Source organism: Dicentrarchus labrax, unplaced genomic scaffold (assembly GCF_905237075.1).
Source record: "Dicentrarchus labrax unplaced genomic scaffold, dlabrax2021, whole genome shotgun sequence".
NCBI classification, from domain to species: domain Eukaryota; kingdom Metazoa; phylum Chordata; class Actinopteri; family Moronidae; genus Dicentrarchus; species Dicentrarchus labrax.
This window is the reverse complement of record NW_026136722.1, coordinates 11,336,134-11,352,431: the sequence shown is the minus strand read 5'-3', so window position 1 is coordinate 11,352,431 and position 16,298 is coordinate 11,336,134. Positions and strand designations below refer to the sequence as shown.

The 16,298-nt window shown below is 42.3% G+C and overlaps 3 protein-coding genes across 7 annotated transcripts; 2 read left to right on the top strand and 1 right to left on the bottom strand.

Annotated features, from left to right (window-relative positions):
- The first annotated feature begins 4 nt into the window (after positions 1 to 4).
- vac14 (vac14 homolog (S. cerevisiae)) lies at positions 5 to 3,652 on the top strand. Its single transcript, XM_051389283.1, has one exon. The coding sequence runs from the start codon at positions 159 to 161 to the stop codon at positions 2,529 to 2,531; it is 2,373 nt and encodes a 790-aa protein (XP_051245243.1). The 5' UTR covers positions 5 to 158; the 3' UTR covers positions 2,532 to 3,652.
- Positions 3,653 to 4,258: 606 nt separating this feature from the next.
- On the top strand, positions 4,259 to 10,794 carry trim35-13 (tripartite motif containing 35-13). Of its 4 annotated transcripts, none has more exons than XM_051389300.1 (7): positions 4,262 to 4,376; positions 4,461 to 4,621; positions 8,593 to 8,688; positions 8,786 to 9,016; positions 9,103 to 9,125; positions 9,219 to 9,337; positions 9,428 to 10,794. In XM_051389300.1, exons 1-7 carry the CDS (start codon positions 4,283 to 4,285, stop codon positions 9,964 to 9,966), a joined length of 1,263 nt encoding a protein of 420 aa, XP_051245260.1. In that variant the 5' UTR covers positions 4,262 to 4,282; the 3' UTR covers positions 9,967 to 10,794. The 4 variants fall into 4 exon arrangements, with proteins under 4 accessions (XP_051245259.1, XP_051245260.1, XP_051245262.1 ...); XM_051389302.1 differs by having other exon boundaries at positions 4,264 to 4,376; positions 4,561 to 4,621; XM_051389299.1 differs by having other exon boundaries at positions 4,259 to 4,621.
- Positions 10,071 to 16,001, bottom strand: slc27a1a (solute carrier family 27 member 1a). 2 transcript variants are annotated; one of them, XM_051389287.1, is made up of 13 exons: positions 15,873 to 16,001; positions 15,107 to 15,274; positions 14,596 to 14,990; positions 13,826 to 13,993; positions 13,065 to 13,134; positions 12,873 to 12,964; positions 12,673 to 12,782; positions 12,359 to 12,568; positions 12,152 to 12,278; positions 11,907 to 12,044; positions 11,508 to 11,672; positions 11,260 to 11,406; positions 10,071 to 11,152 (listed from the first exon to the last, which is right to left on the bottom strand). In XM_051389287.1, exons 2-13 carry the CDS (start codon positions 15,271 to 15,273, stop codon positions 10,995 to 10,997), a joined length of 1,947 nt encoding a protein of 648 aa, XP_051245247.1. In that variant the 5' UTR covers position 15,274; positions 15,873 to 16,001; the 3' UTR covers positions 10,071 to 10,994. The 2 variants fall into 2 exon arrangements, with proteins under 2 accessions (XP_051245247.1, XP_051245246.1); XM_051389286.1 differs by having other exon boundaries at positions 15,585 to 15,995.
- Between the last annotated feature and the right edge of the window lie 297 nt (positions 16,002 to 16,298).

Below are 16,298 nucleotides of genomic sequence, written 5' to 3'. Positions count from 1 at the left end.
TGTAACCGGTCAGCTGCGTTGTATTAGAAGACTTCCTGCTTTCGCGAGTGAAACCGATGTGTTTTTCTCCAATAAATGATTGTAAATGCAGTCGGATTTCTCGCGTATCGACGTAGATATTTCAGTAGACGGGATCCGGATCAATCGCGGCTGCGAACATGAACACCGAGAAGGACTTTTCCCCTCTGACGCCCAACATCGTCCGGGCTCTGAATGATAAACTGTACGAGAAGAGGAAAGTCGCAGCTCTAGAAATTGAGAAACTGGTGCGAGAGTTTGTGGCTCAGAACAACTCCACTCAAATCAGGCATGTTATCCAGATCCTGGCCTCGGAGTTTGCGCTTTCCCAGCACCCCCACAGCCGAAAGGGGGGTCTCATTGGACTGGCGGCTTGCTCCATAGCCCTCGGCAAGGACTCGGGTCTGTATCTGAAGGAGCTCATTGAGCCTGTACTCACGTGTTTTAATGACTCAGATAGCCGGTTGCGCTACTATGCCTGTGAGGCCCTCTATAATATAGTGAAGGTGGCCAGGGGAGCAGTGTTGCCCCACTTCAACCTGCTGTTTGATGGTCTCAGCAAGCTTGCAGCAGATCCAGACCCCAATGTGAAAAGTGGATCTGAACTCCTGGACAGACTGCTGAAAGACATTGTGACGGAAAGTAACAAGTTTGACTTAGTGGCGTTTGTCCCCCTGCTCAGAGAGAGAATCTACTCCAATAATCAATACGCTCGGCAGTTCATAATTTCCTGGATCCATGTTCTAGAGTCTGTGCCAGACATCAACCTGTTAGACTACCTCCCTGAAATCCTGGATGGGCTCTTCCAGATCCTGGGAGACAACAGCAAGGAGATCCGTAGGACGTGTGAGGTGGTACTGGGAGAGTTTCTGAAGGAGATTAAGAAGATGCCCTCCAGTGTGAAATTTGCTGATATGGCCAACATCCTCGTCATCCACTGCCAGGTGGCAGACGAAACAAAACTCACAAACGACCTGATCCAGCTGACGGCCATGACCTGGATGAGAGAGTTTATCCAGCTTGCAGGCAGAGTGGTGCTCCCCTATTCCTCTGGCATCCTAACTGCAGTGCTGCCCTGCCTTTCCTATGATGACCGAAAGAAGAATACCAAAGAAGCGGCCAGTGCCTGTAATCACAGTCTGATGAAGCTGGTCACTCCTGAGGACGATGAGGACGAGGATGAGGCGAAAAGCGGGAGTACAGGGTCGCCATCTAGGGAGGACGGCCAGCCTAAGGCGGAGGTGGACAGCAATGATATGCTGAATGCCTCACAAGAATCTGTTGGTTTCAGTAACATCAGCGTCTTCACTCCAGCAAGTGCTGACAGGCCCCAGGTAACTCTGGACCTGGATGGTATCGTTCAGGTGTTGGACCGGCACCTCCACGACTCCTCCACTGGCATGATGACACGCATTGCTGTGCTCAAATGGCTCTACCACCTCTACATCAAGACACCACGCAAAATGTTCCGCCACACAGACAGCCTGTTTCCCATGCTGCTGAAAACACTGTCTGATGAATCTGATGAGGTGATACTGAAAGATCTGGAGGTGTTAGCCGAAATAGCATCATCTCCCGCCGGCCAAACGGACCAAGTCAGCTCCTGCGACGGTGCTGAAAACAAACTTGAGCTCAAGGTCCCGGAGAGTGCCAAATCTGGACAGCAACCCAGCACAGGCTCCAAAGCAGTGGACTCCTCCCCCTCCACTCCCAGTATGAACTCCTACTTTTACAAGTTCATGATCAACCTGCTGAAACGCTTCAGTCTGGAGAGGAAGCTTCTGGAGAACAGAGGAGCTTTCATCATCCGGCAGCTCTGTCTGCTGCTACACGCAGAGAACATCTTCCACTCCATGGCTGACATCTTGCTGAAGGAGGAGGACCTCAAATTTGCATCCACCATGGTTCAGACACTCAACACCATCCTGCTCACCTCGGCTGAGCTCTTCCAGTTACGCAACCAGCTGAAAGACCTGCGCACTCAGGAGAGCTGTGCTTTGTTTTGCTGTCTGTATCGTTCCTGGTGTCACAACCCTGTGGCCACTGTGTCGCTCTGTTTCCTCACGCAGAACTACAAACACGCCTACGATCTCATCCAGAAGTTTGGAGACCTGGAGGTGACCGTAGACTTCCTGATAGAGGTCGACAAGCTGGTACAGCTCATTGAAAGCCCCATTTTCACCTACCTGCGCCTGCAGCTCCTAGACGTGGAGAACAACCCTTACCTGATAAAGGCACTGTATGGCCTGCTGATGCTGCTGCCACAGAGCCAGGCCTTCCAGCTTCTCTCCCACCGCTTGCGGTGTGTCCCCAACCCAGAGCTCATGAGGACTGTGGATGAATCCAAGTATATGGACTCTAAACAGCAAGTGGCCTCAAAACGTGCCTCTTACACTCAGATGGATTACAATGAGCTGCTCCAGCATTTTGACCGCGTTCAAAGCAAACACCTGGAGGTCAGACACCAACGCTCTGGTCGTGCCTCTGATCATCCCGACAGGAAGCTGATGTGAAGTCATTGTGCCATAGTGACCTCTGGCCCCTGAGGACAGCAAGAGGGTGGGGGGGGAAATGTTAACCCCAAGAACAATATATTTAGTTGTACTGGAAAAGATTATTAAGATGCTATGGAATCCAAAAAGTAGTAAGTATGATTTTGTCTTATCAGAGAAGCACTGGGTATACATTGTCAAAAAAACCACTGATGCATTTGTAAATGTCTTTGCTAATAATGAAGAGAATGTTATGTAACATAAGAAAAATATTTAGTACAGGTCAGACTATACACAGGCAAACACAAGTTATAACTGTCTGTGAAGATTTGAAGGTTGTACATAATTTCTCATACATCATAAATTGTGTAAATTGTGAAAATATGACCATGTCCCGAGTTTCCATCATGCCCTGTCAGCAGCTGAGATTTGTTCCAGCTAAATGAAATGACATGCATTTCAGTGTTAAATATCACACTTATATATCCACGTGAACCACAGTATTTTTCTGGTGTATCCTGTTGAGCGGTATAAAATAGAGCATGCATTCAGGGTTGCCTTAATCTCTTGTCAGACAGAAAAGAAAACTCACGTGTAGAGTATTGACCCAGCTCAACTGAGATTTTAAACTTTGGAAGCTATGGATGACTGAACTCTGGCATACATTCTTAGTAGGCCCATGTTGTTCCACCTCCATTTCTTAGTGCCGTTGATCAGAAATTTAATGTTACACACCTCCAGCTTTTAATTCAATGACTTCCGTATATATTCTTCACAAAATATGTGTTTCTCTTTGTACAGTGTCTGTTCATCTATTCTTAAAAAGATTCATGCTTTTGTCAGTCCTGTGTCAAAATCAATAAAGTGGGACCATGTGATTAAAAATTAATTTTTTTCAATATACATATATATATCATAAAACCCATGTCATTACAAATACTGGTTAAAAGTGTGTGTGAGGGGAGGAGAAGAAAGCAGCAGACACATTAGTGCTACTAATGACCCATGTCTGTGTTACATCCTGCATAACCTGCAGCCACTGGAAAATGGTCTAGTCGATATTTTGGATTTATTATTATAATTAGGCTCATTACACATCAAGCTCCAAATGTCCACTAATAAATCAAGTTTACTTCTTTAAATTGTGTGAATGCATTGTGTTAACTTTTCCTATAGATTTATATTATGATTATGAGCTTATAATACAAAGTTGTATGGCTTGTGATTTTTCTTTTTTCTGAATAGCAAAAATTGTTTTTTTTATCTGTTTTAAATACTTATTAAACCTTAAAATTTAACTGTACTGACAATTATATAAATATATGTAAATTAAAAGCAACTGTGTTTAAGACTTAGTGTTTTTATTTAATAAGAAGCCACAAATATTGCAGTTAAACTAACTGAAGACTGTGTTTTCCCGATTTTAAGGACAAAGAGACATATAAATTATACAATATTAAGATAACCTCCACTGATACCAATGAAACTAGCTCATTATATAGCTCATATACTGTATCACTTTCCACCATAATACCACATTTTATGTTTTTTCATGCATCCTTCCCAGATTTTCATTAGCATGCTGTCAAACTGAGCTGAAAACCTGCCTTTAATGTGCGCGTTATTTATGGTGAAACTAGATGGGGTGGGCTCTCCCTTTATGCAGGACCATATGCAGTTAAACACGCGATACATACTGTACATACAGTACAGAGGGAATATAGGTCTGACTGCAGGGTAGAGACCCATCAGTGCTGCATTGAATTTCACAGATGGAGGTTGACATCTCATGTCAGGGTGTGGACGAGTCCTGCTGCGCTGTGTGCAATCAACTCTTCCTGGCTCCAGTGGTCCTCAGCTGCATCGGTTGTAATTTCAGCTTTTGTAACTCTTGTTTAGAGCACTTCTGGCTACAGCATGGCACTAAAGAGTGTCCTCTCTGCTTTAAAGAGAACCTTGGACTTCCACATAAATCATGTGAAGCACATGGGCTGAGACTGATTCTCCTCTGTGTGGCTGATCTGGAGCCTGTCTGCTCTTTGTGCCACAGATCAGGCCTGCATACGAATCACAGAGTATATCACATAAAGGAGGCATTCACTGACTGTAAGGTAAGCTGATTAAAAATTAATTCTATTCTTCCTATTTAAATGTGTTTAGCATAAATGTGACAATAAGTATATCTTTGCAGTTTAAGTAACCCCACAGAAGCATCAGAAGAAAATGTAAGAAAAATGTAAAATATAATCCAAATATGGATACAAGGGTCATGCTTAATGTATCTGTAGGTCAAGCGTGTAGGTTATACTTGAAGGATCTTTAAAGTAGAATGATTTTTCCCAAATTGGACCTAGAAAATCTTGCAATGAAAAACATGTTATAAAAAACGTTTGTTTCACAAGGACTCCCTGCTCCTTCCCATGGGCTCACTAGACTGTCAGCCTCCTCATTATTTCTGTTTGCCTCTGTACGAGAAACCTACACACACACACACACACACACACACACACACACACACACACACACACACACACACAAAATGTAAACTGACACAGCAAAGCAATCCATCTGTATTTTCCCAATTTATGTCATATAAACCATTTAACAAATACCCGGAGAGCTTAAATTTATAGCCTGGGATTTTATTTGTTCAATCACTGGAATCAACCTGCCTATAATTTGAAACAGGCATCTGTAAGGGACAGGACACAAAACTCTTGCTCTGCAAAGATAAAAAATTCTATTGTTGTTTATTTAAGCCTGTATGAATATTTCTACAACACTACAAACTATTACAAAATTAGGTTATCGAATAACAAATCTTTCATTTGATCAACTGATACTTGCTCATAGTTTCCGTAAATTGAAGTGAACAATTGAATTGTGGAGAAACTAACTGATCTAATAATATGCAGCATGTCCATATTGACAAATGTTTTAACATTTATATTTGTGTAATCTAACCAGTTCAGAACTCACTCAAGCAGGCAACCCGGTGGGCTTTAAGAGGTTTTATACATTTGAAGAATTTCAATAAAATCCAGACCAGGCCTCTAATTGAGACTTGTGTTTATTTGTCAAAATGTGTAGCCACACCAGGCTAGTAAAGGGGACCTGGTATGATCCTGCTTTTAATTGACGTTTTACAGCATATTCGGTCTAATAAGCTGTGGTTCAACAAATGAGTAATTTGAAGTTTAAAACAGCCATTACATTTGGTTTAGTTCACCTGCTTTAACCAAAACAGCTTTTCAACCATAACTTTAAATTACATTGGAAAATTGTTGTTATGAAATATCTATAAAACTGACTTTAAATAAAGGAAATGCACATTAAAAGTAATATCTGGTATCTGTCCAGTGACCACATGCAGACCCACTGCTAATCTGGCATGGTCGTAGTGTGTACACGTGTGTGTGTGTGTGTGTGTGTGTGGGGTGGGGTGGGGTGGGGGGTGTCTGTTGACTGTTACTATCAATGGCTCTGAACTGCTGCCCTGTTAATAGGGACACAAATCAAATTTTCATTTTGGCATCTCTACAAAATCACTCTACACAGAATGCATTCAAGACCAAATTACTCTTATTGGATGCTTCAACTGTAATTTCTATAATGCTGACATAGTTATGCCTTTCTGTGATATGTTGGAAGGCTTCTAGTGGACCGTAAACATACAAATACAATTATTCGTCACTTCATTATTCTAAAACTTAGCAAAACAATATCTAAAGTAATGTCATACAGAATAAGGTTGCTAATTTATGTAACCATTAACAATAAACAAAAAAATCTTCCACCTGCACGGTTTAAAGCTGACTGTGAATCCGAGCACAGCATGTGTGAGATGTAAGGACTACAATAGTGTATTATACACAAGAACTAAAGCAGCACCGACCTAGTGGTTTCTAATGGCAGGGTTGTATTCCCCTTCTATCTCTATCCCCACATTCCTGCCCTATTTTTGGCACGACATTGATTCTAGTAAACTAACTCTCACAACAAAATACTGGATTACAGTTCAAACAAGGTCAGCTTACTGTGAAATACTTTTGGTATTAACAAATTACCCTTCAAGACGACCATGCTACTATGTGCATACCTTTCACTTCCAATACCCTCTATTTGCCCTTAAAAACTATGACAAATGAACTGTTTCTTGTTTTATACAAGAAAATTAATTGACTCTATGATATTTTAAAAATAACCATGTGTCAATTCTTAAAAAGCTGTTGCATGAGCTAAACTCGACAGTGGAAACTGTTCCAGTGGTCAGCAGGAGGATATTTCTTTCCCCACATAACTTTAGTCCAAATCGGTTACTTCTGTCTATTTATATCCTCACCCCAAGTCTTATTTTGGGCATTGTTACTCTGTAAACTCTTTCATTACACTGTGACAGGTTGTTTCAACAGACTTCTCGAATAACTAAGAGGTGATGACAGTGTAACTCTAATCAAAAGATCATCTTTAGTGCAAATACTCTATCATCCCCACACTCTCTTCTGTCATCCTGGAGTTATTCACGCTACTATTTGCTCTGATCTGCGCAGATACAGTCTCTTAAATGTAAAGCCAGTTCGTTTTATTCTCAGGTGTGGTGTTTATTCGAGAACGCGCAATGTGCATGCTCAACCCAACACTGTATAACACGGGATATGCCTTTGGGAGCTGAGGTATTAACACTTATTTCTGAGGTTAAGAAGAGGTTGCCTTCCAGAGGCGTGGGAGGGGTCTTGGATCCTGCCTGGTCATCAAAGCCCTGTGAGGAAAAATGGCCACCAGACGTGCTCATCTTGAGGATGACCTTTCCTGTCCAATTTGTGGACATATTCTCAGTCTGCCAGTGGTGCTCACTTGCAGACACAGATTCTGTAAAACCTGTCTAAAAGACAGCTGGGAGACACAAGGCAGTGGGGATTCACACCACTGTCCTCTGTGCTGGCGCCGCTCCTCCATGGATCAAATGGTGGTGAGCACTCTGCTGGAGAGGTCCTGTGAATCCTTCAAGCAGGACAGAAGCAAGAATGATCCAGGGGCTTGTAAGGAGCATGGAGAAAAGCTCACACTGTTCTGTTTGGAGGATTTGGAGCCAATCTGTGGTTTGTGTGGGAAAGCAGCTGCACACATTGGGCACAGGCTATATCCCATTGGGGAAGGTGCTCATGACTGTAAGGTAGGCAAGTTAAAGTTACAGGGTTTGTGTTTCACATTGGTAACACATTTTCATTGTTTGAACTGCATATCTTCAGCATCAGCTGCTTGGGAATAATTGCATAAAAACTTCTATCCTCTGTTTTATTGTTGATGATTGCAGCTGGAACGAATGAGGGTTAAACATCTATTGCAATATCTTTAATTTTATTCGGATGATTTGATGTATGTCTTCATAGAGCAGTACCTTAGGTTAATTCAAATGGGAAGATAATTCACTTAATTGACAATCACAATGGATTGACTTCACTGATTACAAATAAGGCTATACAGCATTTCATGAACACAAGTGATACCTTGTACCTGGACATTATTTTAACTGACAGCTTGTCAACATTTAGTTGTTTATGTTTTTCACTGGTTTTGACTTTTATTTTCCTACTACCTTTGTGCCTCTCTAAGCCTGATATGCTGATATGTGTGAAGGTGTTGGCAGAGTTCATTAACATTCTAATAATAGACTTATATTTTTGGTTTGCTGTTGCCGTTGGAGTCCTGAGAGAACTGAAACTCGACTCCCACAAGGTTTCTGTGATGCCACATTCATTCTACGCCTGCCCTCCTCTCCCCCTAGAGAACAGGAAGCCTTGGGTTCTAATGTGAAATAGATCTATTGGTTACTGTATTGTGTCCCTGTTTTGATTCTAAGTTGCATGAGCTCAACTTTGTTTATGTTACCAGGGCATTAGACCCTTTTCCAAAGATTTGTCCCTTTACTTTGATGCTGCTGTATTGTGCCGCCTTGCATTTTCAGGGAATACTGTCATGGAAGAGTATGTGGCAGCTGTAAGCCCCGCATTGTGTGACAGCTTGGCCACCTGCCAGACTGACCCTGTTTCTAAGTGCTGATGTCCTGTCATTGACTTTATAGGAGGAACTGAAGAGTGCCCTGCTGCCTTTGAAAGAGAAGTTGCAGCTGTATAAGAAGGCGAGAATGGTCTGTGAGGAAATGGCAGAACATGTCAAGGTACTGTCAGGTCCATCAGTACATCATCTTACTTTGAACATACTAGGGAGCCAAGGTGTGGAGGCAGTGATTACACATCAATCATGTCTCTTTCCAGAACCAAGCTGAGCATACCGAAACACAGATCAAAGAGGAATTTGAAGCCCTTCACTGTTTCCTGAAAGAGCAGGAGGCTGCCAGACTCTCTGCTTTAAAGGATGAGGAGGATCAGAAGGATCTGATGATTAACCAAAAGATTGAGGAGATGAACAATGAAATTATATCTCTCTCCAACACCATCAGAATAGTGGAACAGGAGATGAGATCTCAAGATATCCCATTTCTTAAGGTAGATAACACTATTGCTTCAGAAATGTTCTTACAATCATATGCACATCACTTTGTGAAAGTGGTTCTCTTCATTTGTGTTTTCAGAATTACAAGGAAACAATAAGGAAGTAAGTGTTAATGCCACATTTAGCACCCAAGCTTAATTTATGATAATACAGCTCAACAATTCTCTACAATTAACTGCTGACATATATTTTCAGAACCTGGCGAACTTCCCCAGATCCTGAAATGATTTCTGGTGCTCTGATTAATGTGGCCAAGCACTTGGGCTCTCTGAAATATAAAGTGTGGGAGAAGATGAAGAAAATAGTTAAATATAGTGAGTTCCTCAAACAATAACTAGTCACATTGTATTGATCAGCTATTTTCCTGACACATTAGTAATGCATACCTCTTCTCTTTTCTCAAGATCCTGTGATTCTGGATCCCAACACAGCAGCTAGCTGCTTCATCCTCTCAGAGAGTCTCACAGTTGTGCAAAACTGTACCCAGAATTTCAAACTGCCAGACAACCCAGAACGTTTCGACATTAGTGCTGAGATGCTGGGTGCTGAGGGCTATTCTTCTGGACGCCACACCTGGGATGTGGAGGTGAAGGACAACACCTACTGGGTGTTGGGAATAGCCAGTGAGTCCATCAACAGGAAGGGCAAGCATGTGCTGACACCAGCAGAGGGATTCTGGTCTATTAGGTTTCGCAATGGAGAGCATAAGGCCTGCACAGCACCATGGGAGCCACTGAACATGAAAAAAAATCCAGAAGTGATAAGAGTAGTTTTGGACATGGACCGAGGCAAGGTGACCTTTTATGACCCTGGAGAGAGAACGCCTCTCTATACCTTCATGAATGTCATCACACCCAGAGCCTTTCCTTACTTTTGCACTGCTTGCAAAGAGCATCCATTGAAAATCCTACCCACAAGAATATCCATGTCAGTGGACCCCTAATTTCATTAAACTCATTTTGTTTTTCATTTTTCTTTTGCAAGAGTTGATGGTGGGTAATAACTGCTTTTTAATTTTTTTTTAATCAATAACATAACAAACACTGGCATGTTTTAAAATATTTAATTTGAGTTACAACAAAATGTAGTCTGGGAGACCTGGAATTGAAAATAGCTTCACAATCTTTAACACCTATATATATATATTTTTATATATATATATATATATATATATATATTTATATTACTACAAGGATAAGATTTGTTACATAAAACGAGTCACCATGTGTGACTCAGCTTTGCATGACACAAAATCACTACTGTGATTTCCAATCTTTTGAGCTGTTCCCAAAAAAAGCATTAAAAAACTGAAACGTGGATCTGAAGTTTCATTTAAGGCACATACAGTAACTTTTGTGTATTTGCAAACCCGTGCCACTGTACAGAGGTTCAAATATGACATGTGAGATTAGTTTTTCATTGCATTAAAAAAAAAACTCTACGGTTAGTGTTTGATCTAGTTGCCACATGTACTGCATGTTGAAGTCTTTCAGCCTGATCCAAACACACAGCAGTAACTCCATAACTTCACACTCAAGTATTGCTTACCCTACACAGAATTATTCTTTGCAGCATAAATGGGTATATACCCTGTAACAGTTTGATGTGATACTACTCCTTGCTGTCCTAACCACATTACTGTAACATGTATCCTATTTTAAATGGACTGTGGGAGATACCCACTCTAAGTGTAATGCTCAAAGGCGTTTTGAAGTGTTCATTTAATAATTAAAAAGAAGTTATTAAAAAGGGAATAAATGCCCTTCCATTATGTCCTGGTGTGTTACTCATACAGTGTTAAAACATCATCTGTAAGAATACTCTGCCTATGTAAGTAGTCCTCTCAACTCTGTTCCCTGAAAAGGTCAAAATCCAGGCAGGTGGTGCACCAAGACTGACTGATCCCGACATCTTCTCTCAACAGCATCTCTTTAACTGAAGCACCAAGACTGCCCTGCTATGGCCTCCATGTCATAGAGACATTCTTCCCTCCGCTATAGCACTGTATAGCTCCTCCTCTACAGCCTCATAAAGCGCAGCTCTAGTGTTCAAAAAGTAGATCTGATCAGTGGTGAGACGTGGGTCGTATCCCTCCCTCTGTAGCCTGGTTTTCTGGATTTTAAATGTACCTAGGCAGGAATGTGGAGATACATAAAATAGATTATGATGTATTGACATGAAATCAACTGATGGTTAGCATGTTTATGAACTCAGGAGGGATATTAGGATAGTTTACCTGTGGTGTCTACATGTGGGGAGATTCGTAGGAACACAGGGCGAGCATATGGAGGAAGAGCTCTCTGGACTTTCTGGAAGAAACTGTTGCTGTCAAAGGTCCCTGTGGTGTCTGCAATGGCAGCCATGCCTGCCTTACCTTCCACACCTGGTGTGACACAGAGAGATAAATGTCAAGTAGTGAGTACAGCAAAAAGGAAAACCCCAAGATGATGTTGAAATAACTAAGTATATAAAGTTAACCATCACCTGGAACGGTCACACCATACACAGCTACATCAGTCTGACCCAGAAGACTGCTGAGTATGCCCTCCACCTCGGTGGTGGAGACATTTTCTCCTCTCCAACGGAATGTATCTCCGCCACGGTCACGGAAGTACATATATCCCAGTTCATCCATCACCAGCACATCCCCTAGTGTAGACACACAACTAATTCTCACATTACTGAGCACTGACAAAGGAAGCTTGGCAATCCGACATTAACTTATTTTTCAGGGTTTCAACTATAAAGTTTTGGAAACTACAAATAAATGTATCTTAAACACTTAAAAGACTAAAATAATGAGCACCGAAAGCTGTGTTGAGTGTTATGATGCAACAGCAATACAAAAATATGTATTTTGAGAAATAAAAAAGGACAGGTAACCTGAAATATATGCAGAATCATTTTTCTTAAAGACATTGTGAGCTATCTTCTTCCTTGTAGCATCCTGGTTAGCATAGCCATCGAAACGCCGTAATGGGTCCTGCTGATTGATACGACCCACCAGAAGCCCTGGCTCCCCTGCAAGACACGGAAGAGTCTAATGGAGTGCTTTCAGATGATCAACACAGTTAACAATCACATACTACACCGAGCCAAGTCATTATTGTAGTATTAGTATTAATTACCAGGGCGGCAAGGCACACAGAGGCCCTGGCTGTTGCGAACCAGCTCCATGCTGTCCTCGTCCACCCTCACCAGACGGATTGGGTACACATTGGGGAGAATGCGACTGTTGAATCCACAGGCTCCCACCTGGCAGGACAGAATTAGCTAAACTATGATCCAATTCACATTTTTTATCAGTGATGACACCAGTAAGACTGATTGCTGACCTTTCCATCCATGTTGGCAATGCTACAGTTGCACTCAGTCGCTCCATAGAACTCGCCAATCTGTGCCACCCCAAATCGTTCTGTGAAGGCCTCCCACACACTGGGGCGCAACCCGTTTCCCACAGCCAGCCGAACTTTGTGGCCTTTTTCTGATGGCCGTACTGGCTGAGACAGGAGGTAGCGGCAGATTTCCCCGATATACTGCACCACCTGTGACGGGAAAGCAAGTATTGTTTCAGTACTTGTTCAAAATTAATGTTATTGATTTAATAAAATATGGCACTTCTCAATATTTTCCAACCATAAGCTCTTACACTGCAGTTATGCTTAATGCAATCTTCCCAGAAGCGGCTGGCAGAGAATTTCTTCTTCACTACCACAGTGAGTCCTTGGATCAGACACTGACCAACTCCCATGATATTACCTGGAAAGAAGAGACAATTAACACTTAATTTATAAAAACCTAAAAGTGTAAAACGGTATTAATCAAGAGCTGCTGGCTACCATCACATACCTGCAGAGTGATAGAGAGGCAGGCAGTCATAGATGATGTCATCAGAGCGCATGCGAAAGGCAAAATACCCAAAAGCAGCAATTCTGTAGTAACTGTCGTGGGAACACAGGAGAGATTCTCAGATCGTCTATCATTAGCGTTGCAGCAACTGTAACAACTCTGGGGGGTGGTGTTTTATTGTGAGTAACGTACCGACTGTGTACCACGATGGCAGCTTTGGGCAGCCCTGTGGTGCCGGAGGTGTATATATAAAATAGACGGTCTGAAGAAGAGAATAAAAAGAGAGCATTATAATTACACACTGTCCGTTCAAAATCCACACAGGTGTCCGGACAGCGTTTCAATCACTGCTGGAATGCCATCAGTGAACCCAAAGAATGACAGAGCAGAAAATATAGTCACTTATATCCCGGGCAATACACACCTCTAGTTTGTTATGCAGGGCATATCTTGGGCTTGCAACTTTAATGCTGACGTACATGTTCATTCATCCAAGACAGATTTACCGGGGATTTGTTCAGGGATATGGTTTGTCATTCAGTCCTCATCTCAACAAGTTATTCATACCTACTCCAGACAGATGTCCAGACAAAGAAAATCTTTCTTGGTATTCAAAGTGACTCAAAACTCATATTAATAATGACTTCATTTTACTTTAATAACTGCTTTGTGAAGCAGTTGCAATTTGCAACTCAATTCACATAATTACTGGGAAGCAATTTCAGTTCAGAAACTAGACAGCAGACAGAGGAAAAAATGAATTACTATGGGACATACACTTTCAGAATTCAGAAGAGAGTAAAAAAAAATTTTTTTTTTTTAAAAGTTTATCAGCCAAACACAGTATGAGAAAAATTGTTTGTAGAGGGTATATTTAAAAGGAAGCTCATTAACATACAGATTCAGTCTTAGAGAGAGTCAGAGTTGAGTTCAGGAAGAGGTAAGATACTCACCATTCATGCCTTTGGGGGGAACACAAGGTGAAGGGGGATGTCTAGATGCAGACGCTAAAATTGGGTCCAGAGGATGAGCACCCAGACGGGCCAGATGTTCTGCACTGAGGTCTCCTGTACAGAACTGTACCATGGACTGGCTGAAGGAGGAACTGACCTCCAACATGGCTGATATTCAGTGAGAGGAACAAAAGGAAAATGGGAAGAGGAGACACCAGTCAGGTCTGTTGAAGCTCTCAAGTTTGAATAACGTACTGAATAATGAAAACATTCAGCAAACACAGTTGACATGCACACAGACACAAGTGGGACATTACAGAAACTACAAAAGACAAAGGAGTTAAGGGTTTGTGTTGTAATAGAGAAGGAAGAGAATCAAATGTTAACTAACTTCATAAAAGAGATGACATAGAAGGAGTTTTACAGGCAATGTGATCACCGGCAGCATGTCCTGACCACATGACATGTTGGAGACACAGTCATTATCACAGTTTATGTTCCACACACACAATGAATACAAACGTGTGACACCGCAGCATGATATTCTCACATGATGTTACACACAAAATGTTAATCAAACATGACATCAAATGTGTTACTGAGGCTGGTCCTTTTGCTTGCAATGACAACACAATTATCTGCTTTTTTAAATAATTGGTTGAATATGAGGTTAACATATTATGCTGTAATACAGCACTGATACAGAAAAAGCTAAAGCTAGATCCTAATTTCTTGATCAGATTTTCCTACCTTGTTAAACACATTCTTACCATCAGCAAGCTCAGCTCCAAACACAATAGCCCGTGACCCAGACACCCCGATACAGTGCAGGAGGGAATCATTGCGGAGGTTGAAGTTGATGAGTGCAGCTTCCACCCCAACCTTGGCAAAGCCCAGCCAAAGGGCCACCTGCAACGGCCTACTTTCCATAAAGAGGGCCACCACATCCCCCGAGATCCACCCCTGACCTCTTGCCCAGTGGGCCACCCCATTAGACAGCTCATCCAGCTGTGTGAAGGTCCATGTTTCCCCCGTGGCCTCATAGATCAGTGCTGGTTTATTTGGGTGGAGTTTTACTGTCTGGGCGAATATGGAAGGAACATTACTTCCATTACGCATGTAACGCCACAAAGCCATCTTCACTCTCAACAGCACATACAGGCCACTGGTGTGCGTCAGATGAGGGAGAGAAAGAGGAATTAGTAAGGATGTAGACCCACAAGCAACGACAACTACTTGCATAAACAACTGCAGAACCATATTTAGACATACTGAACTTACTTGAGGTCTCTCTTGGCAGTGCGTGCTGCAATGTAGAAGTATTTCCAGGTTCTTGTGCCCAGATATACCCCAAGGCCTGCTGCAAGACTCCAGGACCAGGACACCCCAAAGAGACGCAACAGTCCCATGGACCCCAGAGAGGCTGAGACACTCGCCGCATTGTGCATTCTTGTCATGGAGGAAATGGGAGAAAGATGGGCTTTTGTGATAGCCTACATGGGTTTGGACTCAGGAAGTTGAACTACTGGAGTACAGGCTGGCACAGAAGTACAAACAATAAAATGTTGTTGTTTTTTTTAGGCAATAGCCTAGCTAAAAACAACTGAGAAAGCTCAGAGCAGGATTAAAGCTAGCATACATCCATCAGCTAACATTTAAGCATCGCACATCGACTAAACTTCATCACTCTCCGGGTCACATGAAGAATCATCGTCAACTTAAACGCATCATTTACATCCATGTATCGCACACAACGTACCTACGAGGCAATAGCCCGAAGCAATGTCACCTTTCACCCGATAACCTCGCCGGTCGACTCAACTTGTTACTTAGTTACTTTCTCGGAAACTGTCGAGTATTCAAATCTTCCTCCGGATGTCGAGAGTGTCGAGGAGATTAACAACGTAGCGTTTTAGAGAAACCAGGAGTTTGTACGTGTGTTTTTTCTTTCTTTCAGTTTTACAGTTCACGGCTCGCCAGCGCGGTTGTTAGGTTGGCTAGTAAATAAATGGCGTTCAAATTATTTTTTGAAATATGTCAAACGTACGTGAGCGAGTCCAGTAGGCTGGCATCTACGGGCTGAACTTATAATGTGTTCCCGACATTCAAAAGCAACGGGAAACTGATTGAGAGCAGTGAAATGCAGAGTGAATCAGGCTATTTTCTGTACTCCATATTGAATAGAGTCATTGCCAAAGAAGCACCGCCCACCTCGGGTGTGAGCTTTCCTCCAGCAGCTCAGCCATTTGTTCAACTCGGCGCTTGTCAAACTTTTCTCTATTTTAATTGGACAATGCAAACCCCGCCCAGTTTCCCAACCACCAGATTTGCAGGTGCCTCCTATTGATAGTAGCACCGACACAGACTACTAACTAAATGTTGGGAAATCTTGTGAAAGTCTGTTTCCATCCCATAGTCACACTGCTGCTTTGTAGACTCTCGGCTGGCTGAATATGAGACTCACTAAGCCTGG

What these genes read in the sequence shown, in the direction of transcription:
- vac14 (XM_051389283.1), top strand. Translation starts at nt 159, where the DNA reads ATGAACACCGAGAAGGACTTTTCCCCTCTGACGCCCAACATCGTCCGG.
- trim35-13 (XM_051389298.1), top strand. Translation starts at nt 7,282, where the DNA reads ATGGCCACCAGACGTGCTCATCTTGAGGATGACCTTTCCTGTCCAATT. An exon ending in AAATGGCAGAACATGTCAAG is followed by an intron (nt 8,689 to 8,785) that starts GTACTGTCAGGT and finishes GTCTCTTTCCAG; the next exon opens with AACCAAGCTGAGCATACCGA. An exon ending in GAAGAAAATAGTTAAATATA is followed by an intron (nt 9,338 to 9,427) that starts GTGAGTTCCTCA and finishes TCTTTTCTCAAG; the next exon opens with ATCCTGTGATTCTGGATCCC.
- slc27a1a (XM_051389287.1), bottom strand. Translation starts at nt 15,273, where the DNA reads ATGCACAATGCGGCGAGTGTCTCAGCCTCTCTGGGGTCCATGGGACTG. An exon ending in TCCCCCCAAAGGCATGAATG is followed by an intron (nt 13,135 to 13,825) that starts GTGAGTATCTTA and finishes TCTCTTCTTCAG; the next exon opens with ACCGTCTATTTTATATATAC. An exon ending in TTGCCAACATGGATGGAAAG is followed by an intron (nt 12,279 to 12,358) that starts GTCAGCAATCAG and finishes CTGTCCTGCCAG; the next exon opens with GTGGGAGCCTGTGGATTCAA.